We start from the raw sequence: 20,706 nt of genomic DNA, 5'->3' as shown, positions 1-20,706 counted from the left end.
AAAAAAAAAAAAAAAAGTGACTTTTAGCTCCCAGGTCCCTCAGAGTATCTATGGTTGAATTCTCCAGCATCCATTGAGGACAAGTGCAAAGTCCTGCACTTAGGACAGAACTATGCTATGCACCAGTACAGGCTGGGGGCTGATTGGCTCAGCAGGCCACTCTGCAGAAAAGGACGTGGGCCTTACAGTGGATTATAAAATGAATATAAGCCAATAGTGTGCCCTTGTTGGGAAGAATGCTAACAGCCTAGTGGGAGGCATTAGTAGGATTGTTGCCAGCAGAGGGAGGGAAGTGATTCTTCCCTTGGCATTGGTGGGGCCACATCTAGGGTACTGTGTCCAGTTTTGAGCCCCTCACTACAGGAATGTTGTGGACAAATTGGAGAGAATCCAGTGGAGGACAACAAAAATGTTTAGTGGGCTGGTGTATGTGACTTCTGAGGAGAGGCTGATGACACTGGGTTTATTTTGTCTGCAGAAGAGAAGATGAAGAGCAGATTTAATAGCAGCCTTCAACTACCTGAAGGGTGGTTCCGAGGAGAATGGAGCTAGATTGTTCTCAGTGGTGGCAGATGGCAGAACAAGGAGCAGAGGTCTCAAGTTGCAGCAGGGGAAGTTTAGTTAGGTATTAGGAAAAACTGTCTCACAAGGAGAATAGTAAGTCACTGGAACCAAGTTACCCAGAGAGGTTGTGGAATCTCCATCCTTGGAGGTTTTTAAGACCCAGCTAGGCAAAGGCTTGACTGATCTAGTTGAGGCTGGTCCTGGTTTGAGCAGGGCTTGGATCAGATGACCTCGTGGGATCCCTTCCAACCCTGATTTTTCTATGGTTCTGTGATTTTAACATATCAGAAACACCTGAAAGCTTTGAAACCATTGCTATTAATGATGTCTTTGGAAAATCCTCCATATCAATTGGGAGGACAGAAGAATAAATGCCAGCATTTTGGCTTAAGCAAGTGTTAACCCATCAATATTGTAACTAAAGTCACAGATGAATTGATATCAGGGTGGGCAGGAATCTAATTAAAATACTTGGGCAAAATGGTCAAGAGCTGTAAGTTTTAACCAGATAACATAAGAGTTAAAACTGAGGCTGGATATCTGCTGGGTTTTATATGAGAATGTTCACAAAATAAATGCACGCACAGAAATATATTAAACCAAATGTAAGTATATATTGTTAGATATAATTAAATATAAATTATAAACAGGATAGAACAGTAAAGGAAAAAGTTATATTAACATATACCAGAGTCATGCAGCAATTTTCATTCTAGGAACAGAGGTAAGTTGGCATTGTTTCACAACTCTAGCCACTGGCCCACAGATACACAAATTCATACTCCCTCTCTCATGCAAAACAGTTTCTTCTTTCTCAAATGGTCAGCTATTACAGAGCTTACATACACTGGATGTTTTTATAGTCGCATCAAATCACTCAGCTAAATACTTCACTCAGACTATCACACAAATGTACACTACCCCGCCTGCCATCCTGATCCTTAACTTCATTTATCTGGGCTTGATCAACAGAAAGCAGAGACTAAGACCTCCATCGTGGTATTAGTGTTTACCACAAGCTGTTATTTCTGTGGCTCTAGGAACATCATGCAGAGAAATTTACCAAGGGTTTGATTAGAGAAGAACTATGTCCAAGTTAGATTCTCCAAGAGCTCACTCGCTTCATTACCACCCAGGACTGTAACAGAATCAGCACAGCTCATGGATCAGAATCTTTCTCCCTGGAGCAGTAACCCCCTCCTTCTTCAACACAGGCTAAGGTCAGACTCTTATACCCCCAAATCACTTCATCTTACTCATCCAATCACTTCACACTCCAGCCTGTTCATCACCAAGTTTTGTATCAAGCACATACTCAGACCATATACTGTCTAGTGAAATTCTCACTTGCCTCATGCAGTTTGCAACAATTCCTATCATCAGACTTTGTATCAAACACTCACTTTTATACCACATCCTATCCAATCAAATGCCTGTGCACATGTTCTACTACACTTGCACACAGCATCATACCTTGCACTCAGCACTCAACAGGTGGATACTAGCCACTACACATGCTTCACAGCAAAACTTGGTCACTTATGTCAGCAAAGGACAAGAGCTCACTCTTACTAAAATAATTTTACCTGAACTGACTACTACGCATGTGCAGTAGAAGATCCAGGAAGAGCACAGACCAACTGCAGATGCTTCCTCTGCCTGACAAAGGGTGTTTGTGCCCAAAAGCTCGTAAAGAAGAATTTTTTCCTGACTATTTGCGTTGGTCTAATAAAAGATATTAATTCTACCCAAAGAACCTTGTCTGTAGAACATCTTACATACTCAAATGACAACTATAACAACTCGGGCAGGGGAGTTGTCCAGTGGACTAAAAATTCCTTTCATCACAAACACCACCAACATTGAAGCCATGATTATATAGCATCGGCTCCATTGGACCGGACATGTAATAGAGATGCCTGACAACCAGCTCCCGAAACAGGTCCTTGTATTTCCAGTTAGCTAGTGATCATAGCTTTTGAGGCAGGCAAACAAAGAGACTCAAGGATACTTTGAAGACCAATGTGAAAAAATGTGATATTAACATCAGTATCTGGGAGCTGTAAGCACTGAATCATCCCTCAGTAGCATCGTGACATACGACAAGGCATGCTGAGCAAACCTGCCTTGCTATGGAGGCGGATAGATGAGAGACAGAGGGAAAGAGCTGTGACCTAACATCACCTGGATCTACTTGTTCTTCCTGGAACTATTTGCCACATTTGCAGTTTAATGCAGTCCTTGACTAACAACATTTCGAGTTACAACATTTTGCACTCACAATGTTTATAAATTGGCATCCTGTTTCTAGCATCGGTTTCGACTTTACAATGCTTGATCCGATGTGATGCCACGCCAGCAAACAAGTTCTCTGTGTCTCCCTGGAGAACAGCTGTCCAAACTTCCTTGGACACTTTCTTTAAGAAAGCAGACAAGACTCCTGAAAGAGCCTTTCAAAAAGTCCAGCAAAGTCACCTCAAAGAAGTCCTTCCAAACCAATGACTGCTATTTACAATATAAATACATTAATTAATATTACTCATCTATAATTGATTGAGTACAAAATTTTGGGTTATTTTTGGTGAAAATAGGATATTGGGCCATGGCTCAGGAACTGATCCCCGATTTATAGCATTGTTCCGTATGGGGAAAATTGGTTCCCAGTTGCAACGTTTTGACTTAAAATGCGGTTTTCAGGAACCAATTGTCATAACTGAGGACTACCTGTATGCAGATCTCAACTTGGCCTCCTCTGGCTGAAGGCTCCCCTATTTACTGGAGGCCATCATCTTTATATCAATGGAATGCCAATGACAAGTGCTGCAGGGTTAATTGACTTTAAATTATTTTAAAATCTACTTGCAGATTCTAAATCTGCACACACGTTTTGCTTCTGGTTTGAGACCTTAAGCAGTTTAATCAGTAGTTTTACAGGTCATCTTTAACATAGTTTGTTCTAGGAAAATTTCTGAATTTAAAATTGTTCCTGTATTCTTAACTTACTCCACTGTTTATTGTAGTAGGAGAAGTCTCATATCTGTAAGATGTCTTGTACTATAACACTAAGTACCCCTGCAGTAAGTTCCCTGGGATATGGATAATTGCATTTTTTTGTTTTTGTAAAGCCAGTGCATACCTATGGCCTGGTATAAATATGTGGGATAATACTTTAATGTGACAGCAAATCTGAGAACAGAATATCAGCTGTAACCTTGGATAGGCTTATAGCTGTTGATTTGTAGATTAATATTGATGACACAATATTGTGAGAGAGGTTGTATCATTGGGTATAATTGTCTGCTTTTTATAGAGAAGGAAAACTATATATGTTTTTATACCCCAGGAGTCCCAGGAAATAATTTTCAGAGAATACTTTAGTGTAGAAATTAACATACAAAATTGGAATAAGGACAGTTTTTTTTATATATATTTTTAGCATGTTGGGGTCCCACACCTGACTAGTCTCCCAGTACTGCTATAATATGAAAATTCAGATTTGTGCTGAAACTAGTTTTCAGATGGTATAGATGCATATAACATCAAAATTGTTCAACCTTCAAGGCGCTAAATCTAGACTGTGGAAGTTGTATATTCCTTCATTTTAACCAGTTATAGAACAGAGTATTTTTGTACACAAGAATTTGCATTTTTATGTGTCCTTTTACTCTTTCAATTATTTTTTCTGCTTAAAAGTCTTTCCAGTGGATGCTGTTGTTACTGAAGGTAGAAAAAATTAGAAGTGGGTTTGTGTGTGGTTTTATGGGAATAACAATTAGAGCCTAAAACCACAGAAGATACTAGGAACTCTACCGGCTGCAATGGTGAGCCTATTAAGACTTTCATCTTTAGTTGTTCTGAGGAGCTGGCTTGACTAGGGAGTCAGCTGAATGAGCACACTTCACTTGTCCGAAAATAAAGTGATTATGGGAGCTAGAGTTACGAGATTTTCCATATGGGCTTGTACAGATGGCTGCTGAAAATGAGGGACCTCTTGAGGTTGCTGTTTCCTGGTTAAATGTTCATGCAATATTTCACTTTAAAAATATAGACAAAAAGAATGCGTTAATGAAAATAAATTACCATACCTTATGTTAAGTAGTATAGTGCTGTCTTGTGTCTACTGAATGTTTTGATTGTAGTACTGTGTTGGTGTTCTCCTTTCTTTCTGAATTTTTGAGGAGGGAAAACACAAATAAATTTTTTCTTCTTTGCCCTATACTTTCTAGACAATAGAAAAACTTTATTTCAGGAGACTTGAAGAAGAATGCACTGCATTCAGAAGCTTATCTAAATCTATCCTAACTATGGAGTCAGTTCAATAAAAGGTATCTCCCACAAAAATCCTTGCCTATCACCATCTTAATTTGAGGAGGCAACATTTTTTTATTTTCACGTAGGTTTTAATTCCATGTAAAATTGGATTTAGAATGGCATACTGACAATCCCTAATTCGGCTGGCATAATAACTAAAACGAATGTGACATTTTATATGTAAAGATGAAATAATTAACCTGCCTTGGAGTCCTGAGGAACGCTGACAAGTTTCTGTTTGTTGCTGTAACCTGTCAGAAGCCAAATAGTGTGGTCTGTGACGCTCTGCTGTAGGACTATTACCTCCCATTTGAAAGCTTTTATATAGTCACTGATGTGGTCCAAATGTTCCTAATAGTGCACTGTATCCACAGCTGTGGAAATTGATGCTTTTTTCCCTTAGTTATTTTAGACATGTATCTAATTTTACCTATGTGAGAGGTCTCAATCTTTATTTAGAATGGATCTAAACAGTATTTAAGCTCCTTCAAATATTTTCTGACACAATTGAGAGATCCTGTTTACTTGTACATGATGCACACCTTTTTCTCTAAAATCAGGGTGCATGTCTTAAACAAGGAAGCTTATTTCTTTTGACTAGAATAGAAGCATGGAGAGTCACAGCTTCAAGACGGCTGCTAGCTTCTTTCTGGTACTGCAAGCAGGAGAGAGAATGTCCCAGCTAATTTGAGAGCAGCTGTGAAAAGGTTAACACTGGACTTTCTCTTTCCTGTTTACTGTCCCAGAAAGAAGCTAGGAGCCATTGCGTAGCACTACCTGTATGATAGAGCCAGCTCCAGGCTATGACTCTAAAAAAAATTGTTTTTTTCTGTTTTGCCTTCCAAAACCAAGATGTGTGGTATGGGAGAAAATATGGCAGTTATAAATTTTGTATCATGAGCAGCCCTCTCGTGTTTTTCGCAATTTCTAATTCTCTTCTGTGTGATGCATACAAAACTGAGAACAAACTGCTTGTTGTCACCTATGTATTGTTTTTGAGGGAGTCTGGCACATAATCTATTGACCTCTCAGTATCTCTGGTAAAAAGTAACTGAAGGTGAATTGGCATGAATTCCAAATTGGATGCGATTGAGCTTCCAAAGGAAGGAAGAACATTTTGCGTGAGTTTCCTTCTTATCAATGTTCGAAGTAGTAATTCACTTCTTTGGCTCTCCTCCAGTGAAAGGTGTTGTAGGGTGGGGGGTGGTATGGTGCAAGGTTCAAGGGAAATGATGGTTTGGAGGTACACAATGTACTGAACACTCTCTTGGGGCCTTTCTACACAGCAGAGGTATTGCACAATTAACTGGTTAACTGTACAATTATTTTAAGACCAGCTACATGTGCAAAGTAATTATCACATAGTAAAAAGCCCTAACCAGCTATAAAGTTAAGAGTTTGAAAATGTGTATTAACTTTAGGTGGTTGCTATTGAGCTTTAATCTACATGTGTTGTAGTTTTCCCTGCAGCTGGGAGCCACATCAGCTGACAGGTCTCTCAGCTACAAGAGTGCATCATGCCCAGCATGAAACCCCTGGACCCCAGGGATTGAGGCAGCCATGGTCTCCTGGACTCAGGGGTGCATGAAACCTGGACGTGGGGGATCAAGGCTGCTGCAGTTCTCTAGGCTTGGGGGTGCATTCCCCTAGCCTCATGGTTGCATGGGGTGTCCCTACCGCTGGGAACTCCTCAACTGAGGGGGCCCCAGTGTCCCACGGCAGGAGACACGATTGTGTGGATCCTTTATTAAATATCATTGCACCTTTACCCGCATGTGTAGAGGGGGCCATAAGAACATAAGAAGTGCCATATTGGGTCAGACAAATGATCCTTCTAGCCCCACTATTCTGACAGTGACAGGAATGGATGCTTTAGAGTAAGAGCATTGAACCAGTTATAGTTAGAATTTCATAGATTCTAGGGTCGGAAGGGATGTCAGTGGGCCATCTAGTCTGACCCCCTGGCCCTGACAGACAAGAAAAGGGTCTCCAAACTTGGGATCATGTGATCCCAGCTAGGTGCCTGTCCAGTCTCCTCTTGAAGACCCCCAAGGATGGGGCAAGCACCACCTCTCTTGGAAGCCCTTTCCAGATCCTGGCAACCCTGACCGTGAAGAACTTTTCTCTAATGTCCAGTTTAAATCTACTCTCCAGTAGCTTATGGCCGTTGTTCCTTGTTGTTCCAGGGGGTGCCCTGGTAAACAGATCATTGCCTATTTCATGTTGCTCTCCCATTATTAATCTGTATGCTGCCACAAGATCCCCTCTCAGCCTTCTCTTGGAGAGGCTGAAGAGGTTTAAGGTCCCTTAGCGTTTCCTTGTTGGTACTTCCCTACAGGCCTCCAATCAGGAATTATCTTTGCTTTGTTGATTACCCTGGTATTCACCATCTTGGTTTAGGGATGCCAGAGGAAATATCTCCTACTGGTCTATTGAATATTTATTAAAAGTTCTATCATCCATGAATTTGTCTAGTCCCTTTATTGAGCTGGATGTACTGGCTGCCTCTACAACTTCTTGTGATAAGGTCCACAGGTTAAATATGTGCCATCTAAGAACCTTGCCTATCTAAAAATATACTTTCTCTAACCTGTGTCTTATTATTTTCATTCAGTGTCCCCAAGTTCTATTATTTTGGGACTGATGAATAGCAGTTCCAAGTTCACCTGATTCCTTCATGATTTTATAGACTTCTGTCATATTCCCCTTCAGCCTTCTTTCCAAACTGCAGAGCCCTAGCCTTTATAGTCTCTCCTGGTATGGCAACTGCTCCATACTCCTGATCATTTGAGTTGTCTTTCTTTGTACTTTTTCTAGTTCTTCTATATCCTTTTGAGATGTAGAGACCTGAACTGCACATACTATTCAAGATGTGGGCATGCTATGGAGCTGTATAATTGCATGGTGATATTTTCTGTTCTGTTTTCAGTTTCTTTCTCAATGATACCCAGTATTTTATTAGGTTTTTTGGTTGCTGTTGCACAATGAGCTGATGTTTTTAGAGAACTATCTACAATGACTCTAAGGCCTGTTTCCTGAGTCATAACAGTGAGATCAGAACTCAGCACTGTTACATATCAATTCCAGTTATTTTTCCCCATGTGCATTACCTTGTACTTGTTGACATTTGAAGTACATCTGCCATTTTTGTGTCCACTCTCTTGCTCCTGTTTCTTGCCCTTGCCATATGCAAACAAATGAAATTTTAGTAGCTTAATATAAACGTTACACTTTTCCCCTTTGGTTTTCCAGGTTCTTTGTATTCAGCATGAGTGTTTTATTTTTTTAGTTTTCTTTTATTAAAACAGTATAGTAGATTGGACAGAAATTATATCTCCCCTATCTCTTTTCAGGAATGGTTTTTAGGAAAAGCATTATATGATGAAGAATCTACAATAATTCACCATTATGCCTTTGCTGAAAATCCTACAGTCTTTAAATTTCCAGATTTTGCTGCTGGCTGGGCCCTCAGCCTTCCACTTGTAAACAAGTAAGAATTGTATTTATGATCTTTTCTAGAATTGCATATTGATCCTTAATTACATACACCTTCAACATTGTTGAAAAAGCTAGTATATGAAACTCTAAGAAGTATTGTTTTCAAGGGTTACGATTGTTCCAAGATGAGTGTTTTATATAACATTAATGGTATGCCTGTAATGCAGTAGGCAGAGGTCAGTCTGTAGCTTGTATAGACATACCTGAGCTAGCTTTGAATTATCTAGCTCAAGTACTGTGAGCAGTATATCCCTGGCAGCACAGAGTTCAGCATGATCTAGCTGCCCAGGGTTTCCTTTGGGTTCTTAGACAAGTTTTACAGCTTGTGCTGAGGTCTGTTCTGCTGCAGTAGCACTGTTATCAGCAGGGATCCAGATTTTCTATTTCCTGTGGAAAAATGCAGATTTTCCCCCTTTAAAGGGGAAAAATGTGGATTTTCCATTTTATAAACAGCTCGCTGTAGGCTGGCAGAATTTCAGCCTGCAGCAAGCTGCATACAAAAAGGGCACAAAACCCTAAGCCCTGTCTGGAGGGGAAGGGGCAAGGAATGGTTCCTGAGAATCTGAGATCAGCCAGGGCTGGCTCAGATTCACTTTGCTTCGTGCAGCCTTTGGGGCAAGTAGGGTCTGGGGCAGGGGCAGCTGGGGACCCCTTCTGGGAGGGATGGCCAGGGCAGGGGGCTGTGAGTCAGCAATGAGGGGCACCAGCAGGGCTGCTGGGGGCCATGTGAGTTAGGTGTAGGTCGCGGTGCTAGGGGCAGGACAGAGGGGGTGATGCTGCCAGGGCTGTGGGAGAAGGGAGAACAAGTAGGGCTGCCGAGGGGCAGGGCAGGAGTGAGCAGATGGGCAGTTTGGGCCATGTGGGGAGGGGGGTGGCACTGCTCAGAATCACAAAGCAGCAGGGGCGACAGTCACAGCTAGACCCATGTCCTGGTACGGGGGGGAGAGTTGCTGCCAGGAGGGAGGGAGTGGGGGGGCAGTGGTGAGGGGCTGTGGGTCAGGAGTGAGTGGCATTGGCAGAGCTGGGGGGCTGTGGCTTGGAAGTGAAGGCATTGGCATATCAAGGCTGATCAGCACCACAAAGCAATGTGGGGGGGCAGCTGCAGTTGTACCTACATCCTGGTGCAGGGAGGAGCTTCTGTGAGTACGGTGCAAGTGGGGGATAGGCAGCAGCTGCGGGTTGGGAGTGAGGAGCGTTAGCAGATCTGGGGCTGGGGTTTGGCCTGGGAGTGAGGGGCAATAGCATATCAGTGCTGCTTAATGCTACAAAGCAGCAGGGGGGACAGCCACAGCTGTACCCATGTCCTGATGAGTGAAGGGGGCAGAGGGAGTTCTGATTTTTCCATGATAAAACCAAAAATCAAACACCAAAATATATAGATATTTAGAATTAATTTCATTATAATGATTGAGGCATTGGTAGGCTTCCAAATTGCTTTAAAAATGTAAATATATCAGCAAAACATTGTATGTACGTACGTGCATGCATGCATGCATGCATGCATGCATACATAAAGTAAGCATTTCATTTTAATCGCAGAAAAAAATGCAGATATGGGGGTTTTTAATTAGAGAATTTGGGATTTTTAACAGAGAGAACCTGCATCCCTGGTTATCAGTATCCAAGCTAACTTATCCCTCCAATCAGATAATTATTTATAAAGACCTTTCCTTCCCGGAGTCATATGCCAAAGCACAAAGGTGATGCATATGCACAGATGATTTTGATGATAATGGATTCATAGACAGTAGGGCTGTAGAGCTGGAAGGGACCCGGAGGATCATCATAGGATCCCAGCAAGATAAAAATCCAAATGTTTCTTTAACGCGTTCAGAGTAGGTGCTTGAACCACCTCCAGTCTATTCCAAACCTTGGGGGCTCAGGCCATAAAGAAATTCTTATTTATACCAGCCTGAAACGGTCATGGAGGAGTTTCTGACCTTTCGACCTTGTCATTCCCTGGGGTGCTCTGGTGAACAAACGTTCCCCCAGATCCTGGTGAGCAGACCTGAAGAACTTGTAGGTGGCCACCAGATCACCCCATAGCCTGCACTTTCCCAGGCTGAAGAGTTCCATGGCTCTCAACCTCTCATCATAAGGTCTATTTTCCTGATCTCTGATCTTGTGCGTGACTGTTGTCTGCACTCTCTCAAGCTTCTCCACATCCTTTTTTAATTGTGGAGCCCAAAACTGGACACAGTACTCTAGCTGCGGCCTCACCAAGACCGAGTACAATGGGCGAATGGTGTCCTGGGATTTGCTTGAGAAGCATCTTTGGATGCAAGCCAGCGTTTTGGTTGCTTTACTAGCCACAGCATCACATTGAAGCCTCATGTTTATTTTGTGGTCAGTCATGATCCCCAAGTCCCTTTTGTCTGTGGTGCTAGCCAGCGTAGCACTGCCGAGCCTATAAACAAAGACTTATACAAAAATATCATTCTGTATTTAACTTTGGATTCTCATTATGTACTTTATGGTATAGAATCTCAGCTAAAAACATTGTGAAATCTTATGCATCTTTTTGATACTAACCGTGTGTATTCTTGTATAGTATATAAATATAAAAGTGTGTGTGTATAAATATAAAAACACACGCAGGTGTTTGTATATGTATGGATGCATGTGTGTGTTTGTATAGATATAATATGTGTGTGTGTGTGTGTGTACTTTTATATTTATACTATACAAGAATATATATTGTTAGTACCAAAAGGTGCATCACACTTCACAAGTTTTACATACAGACTAAATGGGAGGTGTCTGTTCATCAGGTAGCTGCAAGCACAAAATTGCTTTTAATCAGCTGATGCTAGATTTTTGGTCCGTTTATTCTGAGGATTTTTTCTTGGGCAAGAAATATTGAGATGTATAGGAGTACTAAGAATCTATCCAGGTATTTACTTTCCATTTCAGCTTTGTTCATATGAATAGCCTCTAGCCCCTAGCAGATGTTAATATAATGGTGCAGTTGAAGGCTGAGGAATTTTATGCACCATCCCAGAAATCACATATCCTGCCATGAACAATGTGCATGGCAAGATGCACCATTTCTGGGATAGGACATTAAATTTCTCAGATTCCAGTTACATGACTGCTGTGGTAAAATTAGGTTTTGGGGCTGTCTTCAGCTCAGTCCTGGGGATTGGATGGGCAGCAGCTGTTTCCCAGTACCGGAGAGTCCCAGGCTCAGTCTGAGACCTCAGTTGTACTATAAATATAACATCTGCTAGGGCCCCCTGGATCCAGTAAATCTCGAGATGGGAAAGTTTGCAGAGGACAGTCAAAAAAAACAAACAAACCCCAAACCGACCTCCAGCCTAAAATTAATAGGTGACTTATTTAAATTTTGCAGGCACAGTAACTTTGAATGTTACTGTTTTAAAAGAAATTTAATTTGTTGCATATTTGGGCATTGTACCTAGTACAGTCCTAAATTGTTTGTAAATTTACTATTGTAAATTAAATGGTCTTCATTTAGAGGCCTCTAGAAAATACTTTGGCATTGTGTAAGCATAGTGAATCTGACGGTTGAATAAAAATATCAGTTGCCACCTTCCTTAATTTCTCTTGTTTCTCCTTTCAGAAGAGACTAAATTTCACTCTCATTTTGCAGGCTTGCGAAGAGGCTGAAAAGTGAACCGCTCAAGTCAGACTTTACAATAGATTTAAAACATGAGGTAAGCCATGTTCTGTTTTGGTGAAAGGTGTAAGAAAAACGTATATGTATTGAAATATTAATAAGTTAGAGGCTAAATAATATAGATTTTTCAGGGTTATTTTTCTGTTAAAGCTAGGTAGATTGTTTCATTCCTTTACCCCTATTGGGCAGCTGTTCTGGAGCTCCATTGTTGTAATGATATGACCCACTTGATTTCTGGCCTAAATGTAATTCCTGGCTATTTTATACCTACTTGTCCTTGTGCCAACATTGTCCCAATGGGTCTCCCTCTCTGGTGTTTTCCCATCTAATTCATATATAGGAGAGTAATCAGATCCTTTTTCATTTCACGGGGCTAAACAGGGCCTGTTTCATTTTACTGTGCTAAACAAGCTAGCCAGCTGTCACAATCTCCCGTAAAATATCAGTAGGTCATCCATTCCCCTTGATATAGCCCCTCTGTACAATTGTTCAGATTTGAATTGGTCTTTCTTAACCATAGGTACACAGAGTTGTGTGCAGCTTGCCAGAAAACTGCCTGTGTAATGACACTGATATTTCCACAACTGTACTGGAAATACCTCACCTGATAAATCTCATGAGCCCCCTGCTAATGGCAGTTATTCTTGTTAGTCTCTAACTGTATGACATTACATTTTGTACTGTTTGGACACTTATACATGTGACAGAGCTCTGCTCTGATGCATGCTAATTAATCAAGTATTTTGTGAGTCTACTGGAGTGTGCTAATTGGCGTGCTCCAGCAGCCTCTGTGTTGTGTGTATTCAGCATCACCACGTTTCAAAATGGTGACAGGGCACTCTAATTAACGTTCATCAAATGAACTTTAGTTAAAACACCCCTGTTGCCATTTTGAAATGTGGGACACTGAATTCATGTGATGCTGTAGGTGCTTTAATTAAAGTGGCTCTTGGAGCCACTCTAATTAAAGCGCCTCCCCCTCCCTCCCTCCACACTAGAGTGCATATATAGAGGACCTTAAATTTCCTTCAGTTTGCTTTACCTCAGGATATTCAGGTCTTCCTGATACTCCAGTCTGCTCAGTACTGAAAGTGCTTCCACTGTATTACCACACTCATTTGTGTCAAGGTTATTAATGAAAATAGTAAATGGGTTCATCCCAAGACTAGTCCACAGGGAGCTGCACTATTAATTTCATTCCGTCACAATAGTTATTTCAGTATATCCACATCCTGTCAGTTGTCAGAGATTTTACAATTTGTTCTTGTAGTTCCCATAATCTAATTGACATAGGCCTCAATAGGTCCTTTTATTTTATTCTTTCTTCATAAACTATTTTCTTCATTAGCTACTTCCTATTCCTTAATCTTTATTTCCCTTAATATTTTCTGTAATCAGTACTCTTCTTTGTCTTTCCAGATGGAACACTTCTGGTTTACAACTGCATTGGTCTTTTTTCTGTCATGCTGTATTCATTCACGGCTTTTCAATTAGGCCTTGTATAATTGTGTTCTATATAAAATCTTTATTTTCTTTTTAATGTAAATCTTAGACTTCTGTTGATACAAAGCATTCTTAATACCATGCATTATTCTTTCCAATATTCAGTAAGCATCAGCTCTAAGAAAACACGTTGTTTCCTTACATTTCTGGGGACAGTTCATTTACACATTCCGTAATTAATGAAAAACACCCAGTCATTCCTTACTTCAGTGAGGTTTAATAGCCTCATAGCTCATAGTAATAAGGGTTCATATTGAAGATGTCATTACTTTTATTAGCATGTTATGAATTAAAATTGGCAAATGTATACTTTGGGAAGCTGAGCCTTGCTTTTTTATTCATATAATGGCTGTATCTGAGTAGTTGAGGTGTGAGCCAATATGATCTTAAAATGTGCTGGATGCTTGTTTGATGTATAAATCTTATAACTGCTCCTTTCTGTCCAGACAGGTCAGGAACTATATATGCCACACATTTTATATATAACCATATAGGCTCGTGCAAAATTATCAGCTCCTTGCAACTGGTCTGTTCTTGTCTCTTTATAATTTCTTGTTGTCTGTCAGAGATGTCAGTTGTAACTACAGCTTACCTCCTCTCTCCTGTGTTTTTTGTGCCTTTTTTCTACATAAAGTAGAGGTGACTAAACCACAGCTCACAAGTTACATGCAGCTTTCAAGCCATTTGAGTGCAGCCCTCAGAAAAGTAATTAGATGAAAACTTGTTTTTGCTCTCTGTTCATTTATTATTATATGCTTATCCCTTATTCTGGAGAAATTATGTAAGGAGGAATTATTTTAGCTGTGGGACATGTACCATATTTATGTGAATCCAAGATGATTTTGAATTTAAGATGGCTGCCATAATTACACTTTATACATGGAAAATGTGTAAACTTATTAATTTTCCTTGTATAATATCTTATTATTATCTTAAATTTGTGTCTACCCTCTTTCTCTCCATGCTGCAGTGGAGCAAGCAGCAGTATGGGGGTAGATGGTAGGGGAATCAAGTGGCCTGGCCCCTGCCACCTTCCCTTCCCCCTGCTGACTGCACCTCCTGGCATCTGTCATTCCCACCAGTTGCCCCCGCCCCACCATCTGCCCCCTGTGATGTCTGCCCCCTCTCCTCCCTCCTGCTTACCCTCCAGTTCTGCCTCTGTTCCAGTCTAGAGCATGGAGCTCATGGTCACTGGCTCCTGCCTGGCCAGGCAGCGGTGGTAGCTTGGGACCTGCTATGTATTGTGGTGCAGGCCAGACTTGACCATGTGCTCCTATAGTGAGTTTGAGGGTAAATGGTAGTGGAGGTGGGGGGGGAGGGGGCAGGCTGCTAAATGTGGCCAGGAAGGTGAGGGTAGGGGTGGGGTAGGCAGTGGAGTATGACCAGGAAGACAGGGGGAAGGCACAAGTTGTGGAAGATGGGTAGCAGTTGCAACTTCAGCTCCACCCCCAAGCCCACGTTGGGGCTGGAGTCAAAGCTGCAGCCTGCTTATTCCCTACCACTTCCCCCATGTACTCAAATCCAAGATGAGCAGCTTTTTCCTCCCATTTTAAATGAATGGGGGGAAACCTCGTCTTGGATTCGTGTAAATATGGTATACCTCAAAAGCTTTAGTCTTGCTTCTCTTAGCTGTGGCGTGACTTGCATCTGGAACAGCGAGGAGGTGTTTTCTCTTTGAACTTGAGACACTGGGGGCCTGATTTTTTCAGGCCACTTATCTGTTACAAGAATTTCCATGGTTAAGAGAACACCAGATGACTTCAGTTACAGTTGTGAGTGGTCAGCCTTCTGCAAGGCTGAGGAAAACACTATTACAGGCTAACTATGGAAATATTATATATGGTTGCCCAGCAAGCAGTAGGCATGCTGTTTCAAAGGCAGGGGTAGAACCAAGCAAATGTTATTTTTGTAGTGCTACAAAATATACAAACTCTCTTGACTAGAGCACATAAAAGGTGCCATAGACCCTCTCCAGTAGGGCTGTGCAAAATTTCACCGTCTGTTTCGTTTCAATGCTGTTTTGATTTGTTTTGAGCTCAAAACGGCAAAATCAAAATGAAACGAAGGGCTTTGAAACAGCCTTGAAACCAAAATGAGGGCAGTTGAAACATTTCAGAAGTTTCCAAACATTTCGAGTTTCAAAGCTGAAGCTGGGCTTGCCTGCAGGGAAACAGAAAATAAGGAGAGGGAAGGGGTACAGGAGGGAAGGACTGCTCTGACATTGACTGCGTAGCTGGCCAGTGACTGTGATCCTTCCCTGAGGTGCCTTCCACATCCCAGTGCTCTAGGAGAGGGATGGAGAAACAGCCTGCTTTCTGCTTTGGGGTCTGACAGTTGCTGAGCTACCTTCCAGAAGCTCAGGAGCGTTAGATAACAAAGGCTACTACTACCATTGATTTAATTTCCTACTTGCTAGCCTAGCAAGTGGGATTTTGCAATACCTTTTGCTCTCTTTCTAGACCCTTTTACTTTATTATTATATGAACTGATTTATTCTTTTCAATTACATAATTATATTGGATATTATGCTATAGAATTTATATAGGAAGGCACATACATTTATATGTTTTTATTTTTATACATTTATATCTTGCAGCATATTATAATATAGAATTTTATATAGGAAAGCACATATGCATTTATATATTTGTATAAAGACAAGACACTATGAAACACCATGAAGCACGGTGGGAAGGCAGCTGGCAAGCCTTCAGGGAGGGGCAGAAGAGGGGGTAGAGGGAGAAGTGCAATTCCCTTCCCCACCCCCCCAAACTGAGACACAGCCTCTTCCTTAGAACTAGCAGGGATGAGGCTTCCAGTTCTAAAGGCAGCAAGGAGAGGGGAGCAGTGCCAGTGCCACTGCCTGTGCCTGAGTGCATCCCCTCCAAGAGCACAAGCTATAACCCCTCCCCCACCATGACAACCAGCAGCACCGGCATGATGGTGTCCTCCACCCCTATTTCACTTCCCATCCTGAGCCTTCCAGTGCCAGAGGAAGAGGTGGAGCTGGATCTGGATCCGAGTGCTGTAGCAAGAGAAATTCTGGGTAAGGAGGGGGAATCGTCTGAGTTTGTGCTCCACACCCCTCAAGTTTCCCCTAGAGCCAGATCTCTGAAGTGCATTCTGGAGAAGGAGGAAGCTGAGGTAGAGATTCCAGAGGCAAGTGGCTCAGCTGAGTCTGCTCCTTCTGTTGCTGTGCCTCTGCCAGCTGAGGTGGGGGAAATTGCAGCATCTGTACATGCACCCGCACCCCAGAAACGAGCAGGTAGTACGGTCTGGGATCATTTTGAGATGGCAGATGATCCCAGTAGGCTATTTGCATGCACTGCAGAGCCAAAACCAGCTGGGGCAAGTGAACAAAACACGTGAGCACCACGGGGATGCTGATGCGTCTCCACAGGCACCAACCCCTTGCCCTTGCTCCTCGTCAGCCTGGCACCAGCGTGAGCTTGCCCAAAGGGAAGTCCCCCTCACTCCAAAGCCCCCATTCCCCCAAAGCAGAGGCAGGCCACCCTGGAACAGTGGGGAAAAGATGGACAGAGAGGGGGATGTGTTGCAAGGGTGAGTGAGAACATCCAGAGGATTGGGGAGATGCTTGCTGTGGATGACCAGCCCGTCTCCTTAGTTGAGTGGCTGGGGTTCAGGTGGCTTATGGTGATCATGGACCCATCCTACCAAGTGCCCACATGCACCACCTTCAACAGGAAGGTTTGTGCCCTCCCAGTATAAGACATGTAGGGAGAACTTGAGGGAGGAGCTGCACAAGGCAGGTCAACAGCTCGAACATCTGGAGCAGCCAGGGTGGAGATCATGCCTACCTCTCCCTCGCAGGGTACTGGTCCGACCAGTGCTAGCACCACCAGCAGGCTCATTTCCAAGTGCAGGAAGGTGATTAGCTACTTCCCTTGGAGAATCAAGGTGGGCAAGATGCTGCGGCAGAAACAGGCAGATCTGAACATCCTGTAGCACAAAATCATGCAGGATGTGGAGACTCAGTGGAATTCCACATACCTGATGCTCGAGAAGCTGATGGAGCAACAGAAGGCCATTCATGAGATGGCCTTGCTCAGGGAGATTGGGATCAGCAATCCCCTTAACAGCTGAGTGGGATACCATCTCCCAAACCTTGGTGGTCCTTATGCCCTTCCTCAAGGCCACCGAGACCCTCAGCACTGGCAATGCCCTCCTTGGCCAGGTGATCTCTGTAGTGAGGAAACTTCAGAGCCTGGCTGGGGCAAGTTGCTGTCACCAGACTTCCAAGTACTGGTGAGGTGGCTGAAGAAGGGTATCAGGAAATGGCTTGATCCCTTGCAGTCCAGTATGGTCCACATGCTGGCCACCATGTGTGACCCGAGAGTGAAGGGCAACATATGCAGCAGCCAAACCCTGAATCAGAGGATGGAGGTGTTGGTGAAGGGAGGCAGAATGGCAGAGGTTGGGGGATGTGGAAGAGGGGGATCCACTGTCCCATGCTAGCATGCCATCCACCAGCCAATCTCCTCCTTTGCCACAGGCGCTGCCAATGTGGCCCAGGGCATGGCTTCTGTGGTGAGGTCCAGAAGCACCAGACCCCACCATCAGGCAGGTAGCACTCAGGTCTTGGTGACTGCCTATCTTACTGAGGATGTGGAGCCTCTGTGTGACCCTTTGGCCTATTGGGCAAGCCGCAGGCAGATCTGGCCGAATCTGGCCACGGTTGCCTAGGAGTGTTCTGAGGTGAGAGAGTGTTCAGCATTGCTGGGGATATAGTGACACCCCACCACACCTGCTTGGATTCTGGTTTGGTGGAGCAGCTGGTGTTCCTCAAGGTGAACTTCCCACTGTTGGGGTTCCCTAAGCTCCAGGTGCAGATGGAGTGAATGCCACCCTCCTCACTCCATCTGTACCTATTTCCTTTTTTTTTTTTTTTTTTTTTAACCATTTAATGCCCCACTTTCAGAGCTGGAGGGGGCATTCACTGCATCACCAGCCAGCAAGGGAAGAACACTTCCCTGCTGAGCTGCTGTGACAGGATGAACTTGGAGGTATGGGCTGGTATGATGGAGAAGGAGGAGACACCAGGTCCTGGGCATGACCACTAACACTGCACTCTGCCAAGGTTGGGAGGCCTGGTGCGACTGCTGGCAGTGCAGCAGCCCCAGGAAATGCCAGGACTAAGGATCCCCCTGGTGAAAGGTGGGTAGGAGGTGCCATACCCTTGGACAGGTCTGAGGTGTGCTAGGTGAGCTCAACTTGTCTGCCTGGGATGCCAGCTTTTGGGTTGAAAAACCTTTTGTCAGGCTGAGGAAGCACCTGCAGAGGGGGGGGGGGGGTGTGCGTGCGTGCGCACTGTTCCTGAATGGAAGGAATAGTAAAGAAGCGAGAGGTCGGCATGTAATCCAGGCAAGAAAGCCAGTCAGTAAAAATGGACATGGAGGTGTCAGGGGGTGAGGGACAGGCTGCGGGGGGGACACCTCATCTGCCAGCGCCATGTCCTTAGACCAGCACCCCTAGCACCTGACTGGAAGGACGCAGGGCCATGGGCACATCTCAGCCCCAAGGCTGGGGCTGGCAGGGAGAGTTCTTTGGCAGCTGCTGGAAAAGAAGCTCCTGCAGGAGAGGAAAGAAAGGCTGTGTTAGTTTGGCTGCCTGAGATGCTGCTGCTCACTAAGTTGTTATTTTACCTGTTGTCATTTAAAGTGGTGGACCAATTTGAGGCTGTAGGGGAGGAAGAGACCTCATTGGAGCACACTGCAGTGTCAAGCAGAGGCCCCAGCGCCAGTGAGGGCACACCTTAATGCGCGCGCGCGCGCGCGCACACACACACACACACACACACACACACACACACACACACACACACACACACACGACACGAGTTTTGCTTGTCAGCAGCTTGAGGTGCAGTTTCCCATAAATCCCTGCACCTTTCTTCTTGAAAGGTGGCAGGCTTCATGGCCTCAACAAGCAGCTACCATGCCTGCAGTTCTCACCCCACTGTGCCTTCATGAGTTTTGCTTTCAAGACTTTGAGGTACAGTTTTCCAGAAACCCCTGTACCTATCTTCTTGAAACTTGGCAGGCTTCCTGGCCTCAGAAGGGGCCACCATCCCTGTACGTTTCATCTGAATCAGGCAAAAAATGACAAAGGTATAGGCAGTTTTGTGCTTCCCCATTATAGCCTGTGGGGAAAATGTCTAGACAGCATTGAAACAGTTTTGACAAAACAAAGTGGAACAATGCTTTTGAAACAAAATGAAACACTATCCTTTCAAAATGGTGATATGGAAGTTGAAATTAAATGGTGCTGTTTTGCACAGCCCTACTCTGCAGCCTGTTATATTTTATTTGCTTTATAACATACTGATTTCTCTATTATTGAAAGTGTTATCTAATTCCATTACTCATTGCTGTGGATGTTCTATATTTTGACAGATTGCACTGTATATTTGGCACAAAGGCAATGGACCACATCTTACTACAGTGCCTGAGTTTTGTACAGATAACATGGACTCATTTAAGGCGGGTCATTGTGCCACAATGTTCAATATTTTCCTACCACTTTGTGTAAGTACCATATTTTAAATTGCATTTATGTCCTAGGGATAAAATTACTATTTTCTATCAAAGGCTGAAACATGACTTACAAAGTCTGAAAGATCTAGAGAGAATATTTTTAATCAAATAAAGGGAAGAGGAAACATAATTTAGTATAGCCTTATCTTGTACCCAGAATCTTCTGTCCACATATGTTATTTCCTGTTAGATGTGATCTTAGGTACTTGGATGATGTCCATTACCATAATACTTGAACATTCCATGATTTTTAATGTACTTTTCTTCAGAGTGCTCCTATAAAGCAAGGAAATACAACTAATCCCATTATACAGAAGGGGAACTGATGCACTTGGGTGCTCAGTTACTTGCCCAGGATTTATGTAGGAAGTCTTGATACAGCCCATTCTTCCAGTTCGCAGAGTAGTGCCCTGAGATCTTTTTAATCCATTGAATAGACAAGCTCCCCTTATGCACCCTTAAAATATGAATTCAAAATGCAAGGTGCAGTAATATTATTACCTATCTCCATGTAATTTGTGTGGAAAGTGTTGGATAAAAGTAATACATGTACCATCTATTTCTGTTTTTGTGACTTTTTTTCTATAAATTTGAAATGATAGCGTTGCCATTAGGTAGGGGTGTACCTATAGAGAT

General features: G+C 43.2%; 1 protein-coding gene across 3 annotated transcripts in view; it reads left to right on the top strand.

Moving 5' to 3' along the window:
- B3GLCT (beta 3-glucosyltransferase) overlaps nucleotides 1–20,706 on the top strand; it is a 116,040-nt gene that overhangs the window by 59,311 nt on the left and 36,023 nt on the right. For all 3 annotated transcript variants that reach the window (XM_019530113.1, XM_019530111.1, XM_019530112.1), the window contains exons 7-9: nucleotides 8,229–8,365; nucleotides 11,987–12,050; nucleotides 19,930–20,061. In XM_019530113.1, coding sequence (XP_019385658.1) covers nucleotides 8,229–8,365; nucleotides 11,987–12,050; nucleotides 19,930–20,061 — 333 coding nt within the window. The remainder of the gene's footprint in view (nucleotides 1–8,228; nucleotides 8,366–11,986; nucleotides 12,051–19,929; nucleotides 20,062–20,706) is intronic.

The sequence above is a fragment of the Crocodylus porosus genome, unplaced genomic scaffold (assembly GCF_001723895.1).
Source record: "Crocodylus porosus isolate Cpor-Errol unplaced genomic scaffold, CroPor_comp1, whole genome shotgun sequence".
Taxonomy (NCBI): domain Eukaryota; kingdom Metazoa; phylum Chordata; order Crocodylia; family Crocodylidae; genus Crocodylus; species Crocodylus porosus.
Note: the sequence above shows the minus strand (reverse complement) of the source record. Positions and strands in the feature narration are given on the sequence as shown.